General features: G+C 52.1%; 1 protein-coding gene across 2 annotated transcripts in view; it reads left to right on the forward strand.

The window, feature by feature from the left end:
• Positions 1 to 16,334, forward strand: part of AHCYL2 (adenosylhomocysteinase like 2) — an 81,374-nt gene extending 65,040 nt beyond the window's left edge. For both annotated transcript variants that reach the window (XM_032687277.1, XM_032687278.1), the window contains exons 7-17: positions 2,779 to 2,885; positions 4,309 to 4,425; positions 5,757 to 5,820; positions 7,899 to 7,987; positions 9,346 to 9,416; positions 9,520 to 9,614; positions 11,076 to 11,174; positions 11,926 to 11,994; positions 12,075 to 12,153; positions 12,627 to 12,747; positions 13,742 to 16,334. In XM_032687277.1, the coding sequence (XP_032543168.1) occupies positions 2,779 to 2,885; positions 4,309 to 4,425; positions 5,757 to 5,820; positions 7,899 to 7,987; positions 9,346 to 9,416; positions 9,520 to 9,614; positions 11,076 to 11,174; positions 11,926 to 11,994; positions 12,075 to 12,153; positions 12,627 to 12,747; positions 13,742 to 13,748 (918 nt within the window). In that variant the 3' untranslated portion in view covers positions 13,749 to 16,334. The remainder of the gene's footprint in view (positions 1 to 2,778; positions 2,886 to 4,308; positions 4,426 to 5,756; positions 5,821 to 7,898; positions 7,988 to 9,345; positions 9,417 to 9,519; positions 9,615 to 11,075; positions 11,175 to 11,925; positions 11,995 to 12,074; positions 12,154 to 12,626; positions 12,748 to 13,741) is intronic.
• Positions 16,335 to 17,497: the final 1,163 nt, after the last annotated feature.

The raw sequence follows: 17,497 nt of genomic DNA on the forward strand, positions 1-17,497 counted from the left end.
GGGGAGCACCAAGTGCCTCGGATCTATTCCCAGAGATTTGCACGCTGGACTTTGGAGATCCGTGGTTTTAGAGATAAGGAATGGGACACTGGAAACAGGATGAAGAACAGGTGTGAGAGGGATCCTGGAATCATGGAAGCAGGATGGTTTGGGTGGGAAGGGACCTTCAAGACCACCCAGTGCCACCCCTGCCACGGGCAGGGACACCTTCTGCTATCCCAGGTTGCTCCAACCTGTCCTTGGACACTTCCAGGGATCCAGGGGCAGCCACAGCTTCTCTGGGCAACCTGGGCCAGGGCCTCACCACCCTCACATTCTGAGGAGGGTTTTGGAAATCCAGAACTTCAGAGGATGGCTCTGGGAATCAAAAACCTTCATGGAATGGCTCTGGGATTCCTGAACTTCAGGGAATCATGGTTTTGGGAATGCTGACCTTCAGGAGGAGTGCTCAGGGAATCACAGACTTTCACAGTGGGGCTTTGGGAATCCAGACCTTCAGAGGAGAGCTCTGGGAATCCAGACCTTCAGAGGAGGGCTCTGGGAATCCAGACCTTCAGAGGAGAGCTCTGGGAATCCTGACCTTCAGAGGAGGGCTCTGGGAATCCTGACCTTCAGAGGAGGGCTCTGGGAATCCAGACCTTCAGAGGAGGGCTCTGGGAATCCAGACCTTCAGAGGAGGGTTCTGGGAATCCAGACCTTCAGAGGAGGGCTCTGGGAATCCAGACCTTCAGAGGAGGGCTCTGGGAATCCAGACCTTCAGAGTGGGGCTCTGTCTGGACAGGAATGGCTCAGAGAGGAGGTTTTTTTCCTGAAAAATACGGAATCTGCAGCACTGGGAGGTTGGTTCCCTGATCCAGGACCGCGCTACCTCCAGGGGGATTTCAGTGCCACCTCCCCCCACTCCCTCCTGCCATCTCCTTGTGTTTTCCTCACTCATTTTCTGCAGCAAATTATTTTCAGGCACGTTGCTGAGCTAATCCTGGGCAGTTTTAATCCACTTGGTTTGGGCAGGATCAGCCACGTGCTGTGGTTTGGGAAGCTGGGAAGGGAACAGGGGGAGATGAGGTGGTAACGGGGCCTTGGGTGGGTTTAAGAGGTGGTGAAATGGCACCTGGAGACACCAGTTTCTTTCCTGGAAGAGCCAGAGATTTTCTGTTGGAGAAAACAGGAGATGGAAGGGCTGAGGGAGGGAGAAGGGACAGCAATGGGAATTTGTTCTGCTTGGAGAGGGAAACACCCACCAAGGTTCCCACCTGGAAGAGCTGCTTTTCTGCTGGAGAAATCATCTGCACCTCAAATAAAGGCTTTTTTTCCCCCCCAAAAAAATATAAAACTGCCTGGAAGAATGAGAATGAGGGCAAACAACCTACATAAAGCTGGGAAAACTGCAGGAATGTGGGGCTGTGCTGCTGGATGGTCGGGGCTGCCACACAGAGGTGACCTTCCCTCAAAACCGGTTCCCCCGTGGATTCAGCTTGGGGGGTTTTACATCCCCTGCTCTCCCAGGAAAGAGGAAGCTTCCAGCTCCCAGAATTCTCTCTTAGAAGAGGATTATGTGCCCTGTTAAATGGGGGTTAATGAAATGGAGATGTCCTGGGAGCCAGGCTGCTCAGTTCCAGGCTGCTGGATTCCTACCTGGGCTGGCCCAGCAGAGCTGCCCAGCCTGCTTAACCCTCACCTGCCTCTGCTTCCCTGTGGATGGAACATGGGGCTGGGAATGCCCCAGAGACTCAAGAGCTGGATCTGCATGGATGCTCCTGAACATTCTGCACGTGCTTCCCAGACATTCTGGAGGAGCAGCTGCTGCACATCAGTGGCAAATCCAGCCATTCTGAGAGGAAAAGGCGGTGAAAATACGTAACATTTCCAAGGAACTCTCTGTCCACGGATGAGAAGCCACCATGCTGTGTCATGGCAAAGCTCAGGAATGTCACCTTTGTGCCCAAATGGGGCTTCTGCCACGTGTGGGAATGTTCATTTTTCCTGGGAAAGCTGCAGACCCTCAGCAGGAGGGGCCCAGCCGAGCTCCACCAGCGACCAACGAGTGGAGGTGCTTCTGCCCAGGGTTGGCACGTGGATTTTGGGGCACCCCTGAGCCACACAGGAGCTGTAGGGAACAGGCAAAGAAGGGGATGAGGAGGATAATGATGATAAGGTCTGATGTTAGTGTAGGGAACATGCACAGAGGAGGAGGAGGGTGAGGGTGATGCAGGCAGAATTCTTTGGTGTGGGAGTGGGGAACATGCAAAAAGGATGATGGTGGTGGTGGTGGTGATGATGATGATGGAAGGATGATGATGATGATGGCAGTGACTGTGAGGAGGATGGTGATGATGACAGTCATGCCCTGGGGTGATGAGCTCTCAGCCAGTCCGGTCAGCACAGTTCCCTGGCACTTCACCCTCCTCCTTTTGCATCCTGCTCTTTCTCCATCCTTCTCCTCCTCTTCCATTCCCAGTCACATCAGAAGAGCTGATAACTCTGCCCAGTTCAGAGGTTTTTCCATCTGTGCTTCTGGGAGACAGGGAGAGAGGAGCCTGCACAGCCACTTTCCATAATTCCTCAGTTCTCTTCATTAACACCAAAGTTTGCTGTGTTTGTCTGACCCGTTGCCTTTTTGATGAAGCATCATTTCTGCTCGGAGTGCTCAACCAGAATATTCCCACCTGACTCACAGTGTGGGGTTTGAGGTGCCAGAACATGGGATGATTTATCCCTGGTACCTCTGGAGGCCTCACTGGACCCTCAGAGCACTGACTGGGGTTGTTTCCTTTCCAGATCCTGGATGATGGGGGAGATCTCACTCACTGGATCTACAAGAAATATCCCAACATGTTTAAGAAGATCAAGGGGATAGTGGAGGAGAGTGTGACAGGAGTCCACAGGTAATGGGCTGGGCTGGCAGGAGAATTTGGGACAGAAACACCTCAGGGCACTGGTGCCAAAGGCCCCCATGCCAGGAGACACCCCAGCTCACCTGAGGGGTGAACCCCCAACACGTGGGCTGAGCTGTCCCTTCAGCCTGGGCTTGGCTTTCCAGGAGAGCTGTTTGAAATCCCTCCTCAGTTCCCGCTTGGAGCTGCTGCTCTGAACTCCAGGCAGGGAGCAGAAGCACCTCCTGGGCACTGGGTGGGTGGGAAGGTGCACCAGGCCTTGTTTTCCCCCTGGGAAATGGGAGGAATGGTCACTCAGCTCGTTTTGGGGATGGAGGAGGAAGAGCTGAGGGCGTTGCACAAGAAGGGGTGGGCTGAGGGCAAAGCCAGAAGTGTGGTCCTGACCTAAATCTCTGGGAAGAAGTGAGATTTGGGAAGAGGAACTGATTCTCCAGTCGGGGTGGGGTCCCACAAAGGGAGGACCTCAGAGATGACTCAGTGAAACCCATCAGTCCATGGCAGGAGCAGAGATGTGGTGGGAGAAGTGACTTTCCCAGGGGAGTTAATCCTGTCACAGGCACCAGAAAACAGGGAACTGGAGGGAAGAGCAGCAGCCTCTGCTTTTTGCCCTATTTTTGCAGGGAGAAAGGTTTGGCTGCAGCTCTTGGAGCTGCCTGAGAGCTTGGCCAGAGGTTCAGGCAGCCCTTGAAACGGGGAAATGAAATATTGAAAGAGGGAAGTGGATTCAGGTCTGCAGCCAGTGGGGTCAGGAAAAGGACTGATGGTATTTTTAGTGTCTGGAATCATTCCCAATATGGGCAAAAGAGATTTCCAAGCATGTTCTTCTTCCCATGGGCTGGAGCAGGGACATTTTCAGATGCTCTTTGAAGCCCCAGTGATGTGTTTGGATTCATTTTTAGTGGTTTTGCTGCTGCTGGGAGTTGAGTCCATGCTTGGAATTAGGAGGGCAGGTTGATGTTGGAGAGCTGGGGGGGTTCCCCTGGAGAAGAGAAGGCTCCAGGAAGATCCCAGAGCCCCTTGCAGGGCCTAAAGGGGCTCCAGGAGAGCTGGAGAGGGACTGGGGACAAGGCATGGAGGGACAGGACACAGGGAATGGCTTCCCAGTGCCAGAGGGCAGGGTTAGATGGGATATTGGGAAGGAATTGCTGGCTGAGAGGGTGGGGAGGCCCTGGAATGAATTTTCCAGAGAAGCTGTGGCTGCCCCTGGATCCCTGGAAGTGTCCAAGGCCAGGTTGGAGCAACCTGGGCTAGTGGAAGGTGTCCCTGCCCGTGGCAGAGGTGGAATGAGATGCTCTTTAAGTCCCTTCCCACCCAAAGCCTCCAGCAGAGCGCAGGGGAACGTTTTCCCCCTGAGGCCTTGTTTTCCCAGGGGAATGTTTTCCCCCTGAGGCCGTGTTTTCCCGTATCCATGCAGGCTGTACCAGCTGTCCAAGGCAGGCAAGCTCTGTGTCCCAGCCATGAACGTCAACGACTCGGTCACGAAGCAGAAGTTTGACAACCTGTACTGCTGCCGGGAGTCCATCCTGGACGGGTACGTACGGGACACCCCCGATCCCACAGGGAATGGTGCCCACGGCTCTGCCCTGCTACCACTCGGCTCTTTTTAGCCCAGCTGGTGTGTGAGAGCAGAACAAAGACCCTTCATTACCTGTGCTGTGCTTCAGAATTCCTCACATGTGGCTCCTTCCCGTCCCTCTGGCCTTTGTGGGTCGGGACAAAAGCCGTCTGTGTCTGTGGGGTGTGTGAGTGGAGCAGCAGCTTCCTCACCACCTTCTTTGCCTTTCTAGTTTCCCTTTTTTTATCCTCAGGGATTTTTTTTTTTTTTTTTTTTTTTTTGCTCTCTCCACCTCTTTATTCCCTTTATTTTGGTGGAATTGGGTGTCTGTGTCCTCGCTTCTTCTACCACCGAATTTTATCGGAGCCAAGCGAGGTCAGGACAAGTTTTGCTCCTGCAGTTCAGCTGGGGCATATTCCATGAACAATCCATAAAGGTGTAACGTGGAGCAGCGTTTTCCAAGGCACTGGAAGCAATAATGGGGAAAATGAGGGTGGTAAAACATGGGAATGGATTTCCCAGAGAAGCTGTGGCTGCCCCTGGATCCCTGGAAGTGTCCAAGGCCAGGTTGGAGCAACCTGGGCTAGTGGGAGGTGTCCTTGCCCATGGCAGGGGTGGCACTGGATGGGCTTTGAGGTCCCTTCCAACCCAAAACCATCCTGGGATTCTGCAGCAACCCCTTGAGGGGTGAGTTGGGATTTGGGTTAAGTCTGGCCCAGGTGTCTAAAACTGGGTCAAGGGAGGTGTGAGCAGAGGTGCAATTAAATCTGCTGTGGGTTTTATCCAAATTCTCTCGGAAAAGTGAGGGAATTTCACCTTCCCTGCACTGCTAACCTATTTACTCCTGTGCTAAAAATAGCCTGGAATGTAGGACACTCTTAGGGAGAAACCAGAAGGAAAGGGAGTGGAAGGGGTAGCTTTATTTGTGGGAAGCACTGGGATCCTGGCAGTGAGTTACCACTTCCCTGCTGCCTCTGTGCTGCTCTGTGGGGGGGTATTTTTGAGCCACAAAAATGAAGAAAAAACGTGTTTTTGCCGAAGGTCTTCAGTATTTCAGGAGTGGCAAAACAAAGGGTCGGCAAATAACGAGCAACAGAAAAAGGGCTTCAAACCCAAACTGTGTCCTGTTTGTTGTGTTTCACTGGGAAAAACGGGAAAAGTCAGTTTTTAGGTGGGTTTGGGGCCTTCTCTGCCCCCAGAATTCCCAGGGGTACAGGACCCAGCCGCGGGGTTGGGGAGGAGCAGCAGCTAATCCCGGGATTAGCTCTTAGGGCTGGTTTTAAGTGTGGCTTTTTCTCCTCCCTCAGCCTTAAGAGGACGACGGACATGATGTTTGGAGGGAAGCAGGTGGTGGTTTGTGGCTATGGGGAGGTAAGAGGGCCCCGTTTTCCAGGGGGGGGAATCCTTGGCACTCGGCTTTTCCCACGTGGATTTTTCCATCCTCGGGGATTTGTCTGCACCTGCACCTTCAAACCCGAGGGGTTGGCCGAAAACTGAAGGTTTTCCTAATTTCCCATGTATTTCTTTATTATTGAGGAGGTGCCAAAGCTGGATCTTAACTGGCACGAGGATTAAATATTCAGAATATTCACAATATCTATAATGTCTAAATATTGGCATATCCAGAGATTAATACATCACATAGGGATGTATCTTTTATATTATATATTGTATTTAATATAATATTACAATATTCAGAGGTTCTGCACAGTGTTGCATGTTGATGTGTGGTCAAGGAAGAGAATTTATTTATTTATATCTTATACAAACATACATAAAATTTATAGAAATTTGAGTGTAAACATACATAAATTTATATAAATTTGTATATAGAGATATGTTGATTTATATACAATTGTGTATAAATACACAAAATTTATTCAAATTTGTATATAAATATATAAACTTATCAATTATATATAAATATTTATGTAATATTTATATAATATTTATAACCCCCAATTTATATGGATTTGTATACAAATACATATTAAATTCATATAAATTTGAGTATAAACATACTTACATTTATATAAATTTGTATATAAAAATATATTGATTTACATGTGATTGTATATAGATACACATAGAATTATACAAATTTGTATATAAATATATAAAATACACAAATATATTTTAAATTTGTATGGATTTGTATACAGATATATATTAAATTTATATAAATTTGAGTATAAACATACTTACATTTATATAATTTTGTATATAAAGATATATTGATTTATATGCAATTGTATAAAAATATACATAACATTTATTAAAATTTGTATATAAATGTATATATAAATATATTAAATTTATATGGATTTTTATACAAATATATATTAAATTCATATAACTTTGAGTATAAACATACATATATTTATATAAATTTGTATATAAAGATATATTGATTTATATGTGATTGTATATAAATATATGTAAAATTATGCAAGTTTGTATATAAATATATAAAATATACAAATATACATTAAATTTATATAAATTTGAGTGTAAACATACTTACATTTATATAAATTTGTATATAAAGATATATTGATTTATATACAACTGTATAAAAATACACATAAAATTTATTCAAATTTGTCTATAAATATATAAACGTATAAATGTTTATATAAATATATTAAATTTATATGGATTTTTATACAAATATGTATTAAATTCATAGAACTTTTAATATAAACATAAATTTATATAAATTTGTATATAAAGATATATTGATTTATATGCAATTGTGTATAAATATACATAAAATTATACAAATTTGTATATAAATATATAAAATATAGAAATATACAAATATAAATTAAATTTGTATGGATTTGTATATAAAGATATATTAAATTTATATAAACTTCTATAAATTTGAGTATCAACATACTTACATTTATATAAATTTATATATAAATGTATATATATAAAAATATATTAAATTTATATGGATTTTTATACAAGTATATATTAAACTCATATAAACTTGAGTATAAACATGCATATATTTATATAAATTTGTATGTAAAGATATATTGATTTATATACAACTGTATAAAAATACACATAAAATTTATTCAAATTTGTATATAAATGTATAAAAGTATAAATGTGTATGACCCTGAGTTACAAGGGTCTCTCCAACCCTCCCTGGCCCTTCTGGACTCTCCTGTTGGAGATCCCGGGAATTTCTGGGGGAATAAACTCCCCAAACCGGCGGCACGTGGAGATCTTTTGGTGCCTCTGCTCAGGGCTGGGCCCGAACCAGGCCTCGGGTGACCCCAAATCCAGGAACTCCGTGCCCCAAAAACTGAGCATCTGCCACCAGGAGGGCTCCGGGGAGGACAGAAGGGTCTCCCGGAGTTGTCCATCCCGGGGAATACTCCTGGAGCGCCTCGACACCTCCCTCCTGCTCCACTTTGTCCCTGTTTTCCCAGGTTGGGAAGGGCTGCTGTGCTGCTCTGAAGGCCATGGGCTCCATCGTGTACGTGACGGAGATCGACCCCATCTGTGCCCTCCAGGCCTGGTAAGGGCTCACACCCAGCCCGGGTTGGGGTTGTTTTTCCCAGGAAAACCTTGTCCAGAAGCCACTGGGCAGAGATCCCTTCCCAAAGGGACGCTGGGGAGGTGTCCGGGGATTCTCTGCACCCTGGAGGGACCCACAGCTCTGTCCTAAGGCAGAGAAGGGTTCTGGCTAAAGCATCCCCTGGTTTATCCGTATCCCATGTGCCGGGTGGTGCAACCACAACCACACAGCCCAGAGTGCAGTGACACGGACTGGGGGGGGGTGTTGGGAATGAGCCCTTTGGAATGCCAACACGGGATTCCCAGTGCCCTGCACACACCTCCCCAAGGGGGTGTTTTGGTTCTGTGACCCCCCCCCACCCCTCACAAACCCCTCACCAGGACCCCACACGGGGCCGAGCACCCGCCGGCCTCGTGTCCTCCAGGAACAGGCTGGTCTGGAGCTCCCGCTTCCCAAGGTGTGGGATGGGACATCACTGGGAAAGCAGAGTCCCCAAAACACCCAGAGCCTCATGAAACCCTCAGCCTTTTCCTGGCCACGGGGTCGTTGTGGGGAGAGAACTAATGAGCTCTGCTTAATTAGCTGAGCTGATGAACTTCGGGTTCCTCTGCGACCTTCAGGAGGGGCACATCCAGCACCCCCAGCCTTAACTGGGAATTTGGTTGTCCCCAGTGTGTGGCCCCTCTAGGAAGGAGTTTGCAGTGGGGGGTGGGGGGGGAAAAGCCTCAGTAAATGGGACATGCAGCAATTAAAAAAAAAAAAAAAAAGAAAAGAGGCTTTTTTTATAGTAACTCTGATTTTGCAGCTTGTGAGAGTCTCAGAAATGAGCTCTCGGGAGGACTGTCAACAAATCCCACAAAAACATCCTGCCCCTGTTATCCAAACACACCTTGCTGCTGAAGGCAGGGAAGACTCAGCACTTCTGAAGGTTCTGTAGGTGCCTAAATGTGGATTTCGGGGTTCAGGACAGACATCTGCAGGGCTGGGGCGTGTTTTTTTAGGATGATCCAAATCCGCACCGACGCGGATTCTGCAGCTCCTGGATGTGCTTTGCAGGAGGAGCAGCTTTTAAAAAAACCTGCCTGGATTGAGAACTGAGGTTTGCAGGCGAGAAGACCTTGCCAGAAAACACGAAACCCCAAAAATCTCTTTTTCACTTCTTCCCACAACAGTCCCAAATCCTTCAGAAACTCCCAAAACGGCTCAGGGCCCGTGGCCCTTTGGGTGCTGCCGCCCTGTTTTCCAGTCTGGCGTTAGGAAGTTATAATTAGTGTCTGAAAAATCCCTTTTTTTGTTTTCTATTTTTGGCATGGTTTTGCTGCTTCTCATCCCCTTCTCCCCCTTCTCTCTCCCCCCAGCATGGACGGGTTCCGGCTGGTGAAGCTCAACGAGGTCATCAGACAGGTCGACATCGTCATCACCTGCACGGGTACCGAGGGGGAAACCGGGGACCCCACCCCAAAACCACCTCCAGCCCTTCCCAAAAGGGGAAGGGGAGGTGGGTTTTGACCCCGGATTTCGGTGTCCGGCAGGGAACAAGAACGTGGTGACCAGGGAGCACCTGGACAGGATGAAGAACAGCTGCATCGTGTGCAACATGGGGCACTCCAACACCGAGATCGACGTGGTGCGTGCGGGGACGGGGCTGGGGGGTGCTTGGGGGATGGTGCTGTGGGGTGACTGTGCTTTGGGGTGACTGTGCTTTGGGGTGACTGTGCTTTGGGGTCACAGTGTTGGGGTGATGGTGGTTTGGGGTGACTGTGCTTTGGGGTCACAGTGCTTGGGGGATGGTGCTTTGGGGTGACTGTGCTTTGGGGTCACAGCATTTGGGGTGATGGTGGTTTGGGGTGACTGTGCTTTGGGCTCACAGTGTTGGGGTGATGGTGCTTTGGGGTGACTGTGCTTTGGGGTCACAGCATTTGGGGGATGGTGCTTTGGGGTGACTGTGCTTTGGGCTCACAGTGTTGGGGTGATGGTGCTTTGGGGTGATGGTGCTTTGGGGTGATGGTGCTTTGGGGTCACAGAGTTGGGGTGATGGTGCTTTGGGGTGACTGTGCTTTGGGGTCACAGCATTTGGGGGATGGTGCTTTGGGGTCACAGAGTTGGGGGATGGTGCTTTGGGGTGACTGTGCTTTGGGATCACAGAGTTGGGGTGATGGTGCTTTCGGGTGACTGTGCTTTGGGGTCACAGTGTTTGAGGGATGGTGCTTTGGGGTGACTGTGCTTTGGGGTCACAGAGTTGGGGTGATGGTGGTTTGGGGTGACTGTGCTTTGGGGTCACAGTGTTTGGGGTGACTGTGCTTTGGGGTCACAGTGTTTGAGGGATGGTGCTTTGGGGTGACTGTGCTCTGAGGTTGGGTGGTTTGGGCTGAAGGTGGTTTGGGGACACGGTGTTTTGGGGTGACAGTGGCTTGAGGTGACTGTGCTTTGAGGTTTGGTGTTTGGGATGGGTGGTGCTTTGGGGTGACAGCACTTTGGGGTGATGGTGCTTTGGGGTAACTGCTTTGGAGTGATGATGCTTTGGGGTTTGGTGTTTTGGGGTGATGGTGGTTTGGAGTGATGGTATTTTGGGGCTGACAGTGTTTTGGGGTGATGGTGGTTTGGGGGGATGGTGTTTGGGGTGATGGTGTTTTGGAGTGACTGTGCTTTGAGGTTTGGTGTTTTGGGGTGACAGTGTTTTGGGGTGACAGTGTTTTGGGGTGACAGTGTTCTGGGGTGACAGTGCCTTGAGGTGATGGTATTTTGGGGTGGCAGTGCTCTGGGGTGACGGAGGTCGGGGGGGATTCCTCAGCCAAGCCCTTGGGTTTAAAACCATTTCTGGGCTGGAAAGGAGTGACCACAGCCATGCAGAGCCCCGATGGGAACCAGGAACCCTCTTCAGCCAGAGCTGCAACAACACTTGGTGCTGCAGCTTTGATGTGCTGAGATCATAAAAACAGTTCCTGAAGGTTTCATTGGTCTGGGACCACGACTGGGCCCAGAGGAGACAAAGAGCCAGGGCAGTGTCAGGGAGTTGCTGCCTCTGTTTGTGCCTGTGCCGTGGTTTGGGGTCGGAGGTGCTGCTGTAACTGTCCCACCCCGTTCCCAGGCCAGCCTGCGCACGCCCGAGCTCACCTGGGAGAGGGTCAGGTCCCAGGTGGACCATGTCATCTGGCCAGATGGGAAGAGGATAGTCCTGCTGGCAGAGGTGAGTGCCAGGGGAGGAGCAGCAGTTGCAGCCTGTTCTCTGTGGGAATTTCAACCTGTTCTCTGCTCCTGGAGGGGGAAAACAAGGACTGGGCGAGGGGTGGAGCCCAAAACCCACTACCCTGGGCCTCAGCAGCTGAGGAGTCCCTCCTCTGGCTGGAAGGTTTGGCCCGTGGACTCATGGAATCACAGAATGATTTGGGTTGGAAAAGCTTCTGATTCTATGGAGTCCAACCATTGCCAGCACTGCCAAGGCCACCACTGACCCACATCCCCAAGTGCCACATCCACGGGGCTTGGAAATCCCTCCAGGGATGGGGACTCCCCCTTGCCCTGGGCAGCTGTGCCAGGGCTGGAAAACCCTTTCCAGGAAGGAATTTCCCCAATATCCCCAACCTGACCCTCCCCTGGCCCAGCCTGAGGCCGTTTCCCCTTGGCCTGTCCCTTGTTCCCTGGCAGTAGAGCCTGACCCCCCCCGGCTCCCCCCTCCTGTCAGGGACTTGCAGAGCCAGAAGGTCCCCTCTGAGTTCCTGGGACCTGGAAGAGCCCCCATGTTTTAATTTATCCCACTCCAGGGTATCTCCCACAGGGAGATTCTCACTCATTAAGTGCAGCCAGCACCTTGGGATCCAAGTGCAGGTGACAAACCCTTTTATCCCAGTAGGGTCATCTCACACCAGTGGTTCTGGTCCCTTCTGTAGGGCCACAAACGGGGTTTGGTGCCTTGTTAACACCCAGCTTTCCCTTCCCAGGGCCGCCTGCTGAACCTGAGCTGCTCCACCGTCCCCACCTTCGTCCTGTCCATCACGGCCACCACGCAGGTGAGTGGGGTGGGCTGTGCCCAGAGCCCCCTCCTGCTCCTGGGGCAGCAGCTCCTCACCCGGGTGTCTCCTCCCCGCAGGCCTTGGCTCTGATAGAGCTCTACAACGCTCCCGAGGGCCGCTACAAGCAGGACGTGTATTTGCTGCCTAAAAAAATGGGTAACCCCCTGCTCCCTGCCTTCTCCTCGTCGGTTTGGGGGGTGGGACAGGCGGGAATTGTCACTGGGCTGGGGTGTTGTGGCTCCAGCGGTTGCTTGTTCCCCTTCCTGCCGAGCTCGGGGGCTTCCGGAAGGTTCTTCCCGCTGGTTTTGGGCTTGTTGCTGTTTCCTGGCCCCACCTGGGGAAAAGAGGTGGACACATCCTGGTGCAGGGGGTTGTCCCAGTTGTCCCAGGGCAGGGCATTGTCCCATGGGGCTCCTGTGGTCACCACCCGGCAGCCCCAGCAGCAGAACCCCATCTGGGGTGGCCACGGCCACGCTTTGGCTGCACAAATGGGCTCCGTGGTGGGAGTCGTGATTTCTGAGGCAGGGGTGAGGTGTCACCCCCCCCAGTCACCTGGGGGGTTCTGCACCAGCCCTGGGGGACTCGTGGCCATCCCCTTGGCCGCACTGACGGGGTGTGGGGTGTTCCAGACGAGTACGTGGCCAGCCTTCACCTGCCAACGTTCGACGCCCACCTGACGGAGCTGACGGACGAGCAGGCCAAGTACCTGGGGCTGAACAAGAACGGACCCTTCAAACCAAACTACTACAGGTGCTGCCCCCCAGCCCCCCTGCCCCGGGGTGTGGCCTTTAATCCCACCAGTCCCCCGAGATCTCACGGGCTCGCTGCTCATTCCCTTGGCAGGACGGGAGCCCTTTGTGGTGGCAGCAGCTGTCACCAGACGTGGCAGATGCCAGAGCGATGCCACCGGCCCAGCGACAGCTTTATTTTTAAAGTTGGGCTGAGGATGAGTTGGCACAGAGCAGCTTTGGCCCCCGGGGCTGCTGCTCCGATGGGCTCAGCTCCCAAAAATAATAATAATAATTTTCCATACGAGCCCCTGGGTCGCTTCCCTTCCCAGATTTCTGTTGGCGGCCAACGCTGCCGTGAATTCCCGCCGTGAAAACGGAATGGCTTTGCACAAACACGGATCAGCTCGTTGGGAGGGGAAGCCCAGATCCTTTTCCTGCAGGAAAAGGCATTTTCTTGGTGGGCAGGTCTTTGGAGAGAAGATCTCCAGAACCAGAGCGCTCCCAATCTGGGGTTTAGTGGGTTCTGCCAAATCCTGAGCTTTATTCCCTGCTCCTGAGAGGTGCAAAATTCTGGTGCTTCCACACGGCCGTGGAAGGAATTCCCTCTGGTTTAATTCTCTTCCCTCTGGTTTAATTCTCTTCCCTCTGGTTTAATTCTCTGCCTGGTTTTGGTGTGTGGTGTAGCCCAGCCTCGTGGGGAGTGTGGTTTGTCCCACACACAGAGACCCAGGATCAGGGGAGGGTCCCAGCACTGAGGGAGAGCCACAACCCCTCAAACATCCACAAACACCCCTCAAACACCCCTCAAACACCCCTCAAACACCCCTCAAACACCCCTGAAACATTCCATCGTGGGGTGGAAATGCTCTTGGAGGCAACGAGGACCAAATCCCTTCTCCACCAGTTCTTCCTTTGGCCTCTCCCCCTCCCAAAATCCACCGTGTCGATGCCGGGGGAGCTTCCCTTCCCTTCCCACCCACTCACCAACCCCCCTTTTCTCTCCTTCTCCCCAGATATTGAGTTCCTGCCGCTGGATCCCCGGGAATGGCGGGGAACAAGCCCCCAAGTCTCTTCTCAACTACTGTACAGGATGACCCCGCGCAAGCTTCCCACGCTCGAGCCGGGCTTGCTCCGTAGTCACCGTGTGTTTTAGGTTATTTATTTATTAAATTAGGATACTGTTCATGCGGCCTCTGCCACTGGTGTTCGTGCTGCCGCGGGACTGGGACACGCTGGATTTCTTCTCCGTTCCTTTCGTTTTCCTCTTTGGATTCGTTCTTTCTCGGGGCTGGGGAGGATGAGGAAGGAGCTGGTGGGATCGAGCCGTGGGACGGTCCCTTGTCGCCGATGGAGCCACGGGGTCCGACTCGGAAGTCAACGTTGGTCCCAGCGCTTCTTCCAGCGGCGCGGGATCCCGGGATGGGTTTGCATTTCTCCTGCTGTTTGATGACGAAGCCAAAAACCTCGTTCTCTCCGGGCTCCGGCGAGCGGCCGGATGCTGCCGCCCGCCCGGAGCCGCCCCCGTGGATCCCTCTGGAGAAGCCTCTCGTCCGTGCTGTGGAACTTTCCGGGGGGCTGGTGCCACCAACCCTGCGGAGAACGTCGCCTTAGCGCTGCTGGAAGCTGTGGGGAAGGGTCCGGGCAGGGAGAGCCCCACGGCAGGAGGAGCCGGGCGGGCAGAGCCCAGCGCCGCTCCCGCCGCTCCCGCAGCTCCGCAGCGTTTTCCTGCTGCTCTCGTTCCCAGTGCCAACCTCTCTGGATCAACCAAAGCCGTGTTCCCAGGGGGGCCGGGGCAGCTCCCGCTGTGCTGCTGGAAGAGCTCCCCTGGCAGATGCTGCTCATGCACCGGGAGCTCTTCCCGAGCCGGGCAGAGCTCCCCGGACATCCCGGCTGGGGGGGACCCGTGTCCACGCCAGGGCTTTCTCCAGCTGCGTTTCAGTCCTCGTTGGAAGTGTTTGGAATTTTTCTTTTCTGGGTTGATTATTTCATTACTTTATTTATGGATCTGGGAACCTCCCCCCTGGAGTGGATGAGACGTCTGGTGGAGGATCCTCCACACGGATTCAGTGTCACTGAAACCCTTCAGTCGCCTCAGATCTTGAAGCATCAGAGCTGAGGGAGAATAAATTGGCCATAGTTCCTTGCTTTATCCCAGGATGTCCCTCTGGAGTGCTGACACGCTTCCCAAGGTGACTTCCCAAGTCGCCTTCATTATCCGTGTGGAGAACATGATCCGTCTAAAATAAAACTGCCCGACCCCGTGAGCACAAACCCCTTTATCCCCTGGCTGCTGCTTTGGTTCCCGAGTCTCTCATCAGCTACAGAGTCGTGTTTTGTCCTCCTGGGCTTCTTTGCCATCATGAAAAACCCCTTTTGTGGCAGCTCATTCACGCACAAGGAAGGAAAAACTGTGGAATTACGGTCCCGGCATCCAAGTCCTTCTCGTGGTTCTCGGGTCGTGAGCTTTGGAGCAAACGTTCCCTGTGTCAGCATATTCCAAGTTTGTCTCTGAATTCTCTCAAAACCTGGAAGGAGAACCTTTGGAGACCTTGGGAGACCTTGAGGAGACCTTGGGAAGACCTCTGGAAGACCTTGGGAGGACCCTCCGGAGACCTTGGGAAGATGTTCAGGCTTTGAGGGCTTTGAGAAGGCTCTGAGGAGACCTTAAGGCTTTGAGGAGCTTCGTCACAGACTGACCTCGAACCACAGACTTGAAGTCATCTCTGCCCACGAGTTTTATCCAGATCCTGAGATTTTTTTGGGGGGAAGAGTCCCCTGAGCCGTTGGAAAGGTCCCGCCCGGGTCTCTCCCCGCGCCGGATCCACCCCGGTCTGTGTCAGCCCCGAGTTCCCGGAGAGGCCCCGCCTGGAATCTGCTCCTGGACAAGGGGACAGGCGGTTGTGGGGCCACGTGGGAGCAGCTCCTGGAAGAGCAGGTGTCCCACCCACCCCGGGAAAACCCCTCTCCACCCCCAGGACCCTCCGGAGCAGCTCCCGCCGCCGCTTCCCACCCCACATCCGTCATCTGTGCCACAGCCAGTGGTGCTGCTGATCCACGGATCCCTCCGTGCCCGTTTCATCTTCCAGGTAGATAAGAAGGGGAAAAAAAAAAAATGAAAATATCAGTAATAAAATCCCACCTGGCCTTTCCCACCTCGATTCTCCAAACTCTTCTCCGTGTTCTGCTGCTCCTGTAAAGCTTCTTGGCTCGCTTGGCTTTTTCCTAATCAACCTGGAATCATATCCTGTGATCATCTCTAAATTAAATGTTAATGGGGTTTGGTTTCTTTTATCTTATTTTGTTTGTTTGTTTTTTAAAATGTAACGCGTTTTTTTTTTTTTTCCAAGACTTTAGGGAAAAAAAAAAAAAAAAAGGAGATTTTTAGGTAACACCAGCAAAATAAGGAATGAAATAAAGGAAATTTAATTCTGTCCTGAACTTTTAGGAATAACAAAGCAAAACCCGTCGTCAGCAGGGAGGGAACGGAACCGTCGCACCCGTAACATTTCAAAAGGATGTTTTAAATATTAATGTCTGAGTGATTGTATTAGATCAGCAATAAAGACTCTGTAATCTCAAAACACAAATAAAACATGGGAAAACTCGGCCGCTCCCGGGGCGTCCTTCGGGAGCACACGGTGGGGGGGAGGGGGCTTGGGGGTGAGAGGTGGGATTTGGGATTGTTCCCAAAGCCCTGAGCTCCCAGTGCTGCTGGATAATCCCGGCTGGGGAAGCTCCACCCGTCCTCGGGGCAGCCGGAGCTGTTTTGGCTCCGGTGCCGATGTGTCCTTGGGGAAGCGGTGCCGGGAAAATCCCGTTATCTCCCCTGCCCCGTCCCCTCCCCGCTGCACAGGGACATTCCCACCCCCACACGTGGGGTTCCCCGTTTTCCAGTGGCTGTGGAAGGACACAGGACACGGGCAGCACCAAGAAGGGGTGTCCAGCACCTCCCCAGTGACCCCAAAACCACCAAACCCCCGTGTTGGGCGTGGAAGAGGAAAGGGGGGGTGGGAGTCCCTCTGTCCCACCCCTGTTCCAGCACCCCAGGGACACCCCATAACCACCCCTCCTGGAGCATTCCATGCTCCCTGCACTCCAGAGACATCCTTTAACACCCCCTCCCCAGTATTCTGTGCTCCCAGCACCTCAAGGACACCCCATAACCCCTTCTCAGCATTTCATGTCCCCAGCACCTCAAGGACACCCCATACCTCCCTCCCCAGCATCCCCTGCTCCCAGCATCCCAGGGACTCCCCACAGCCCCCCTCCTCCCAGCATTCCATGCTCTTAGTACCCCCAGGACACCCCAACACCCCAAGGACCCCATAACCCCCTTCCCCAGCATTCCATGCCCAGGGACACCCCATCGCCGCATTCCACGTTCCCAACGACCCCGGGGACACCCCATAACGCCCCCTCCCCAACATTCCATACTCCATGAGCCCCGGGACATCCCCTCACCCTCAGGACACCCCACAACGCCCCGTCCCCAACATTCCATACTCCATGAGCCCCGGGACACCCCATCACCCCCGGGACACCCCATAACGCCCCCTCCACAACATTCCATACCCCACGACCCCCGGGACATCCCATAACGCCCCTTCCCCACCATTCCATACTCCATGACAACCGGGACACCCCATAACGCCCCCGCCCCAACATTCTATGACCCCCGGGACACCCCACAACGCCCCGTCCCCAACATTCCATGACCCCCGGGACACCCCCTCACCCCCAGGACACCCCACAACGCCCCGTCCCCAACA

This window comes from Chiroxiphia lanceolata, chromosome 5 (genome assembly GCF_009829145.1).
Source record: "Chiroxiphia lanceolata isolate bChiLan1 chromosome 5, bChiLan1.pri, whole genome shotgun sequence".
NCBI lineage: Eukaryota > Metazoa > Chordata > Aves > Passeriformes > Pipridae > Chiroxiphia > Chiroxiphia lanceolata.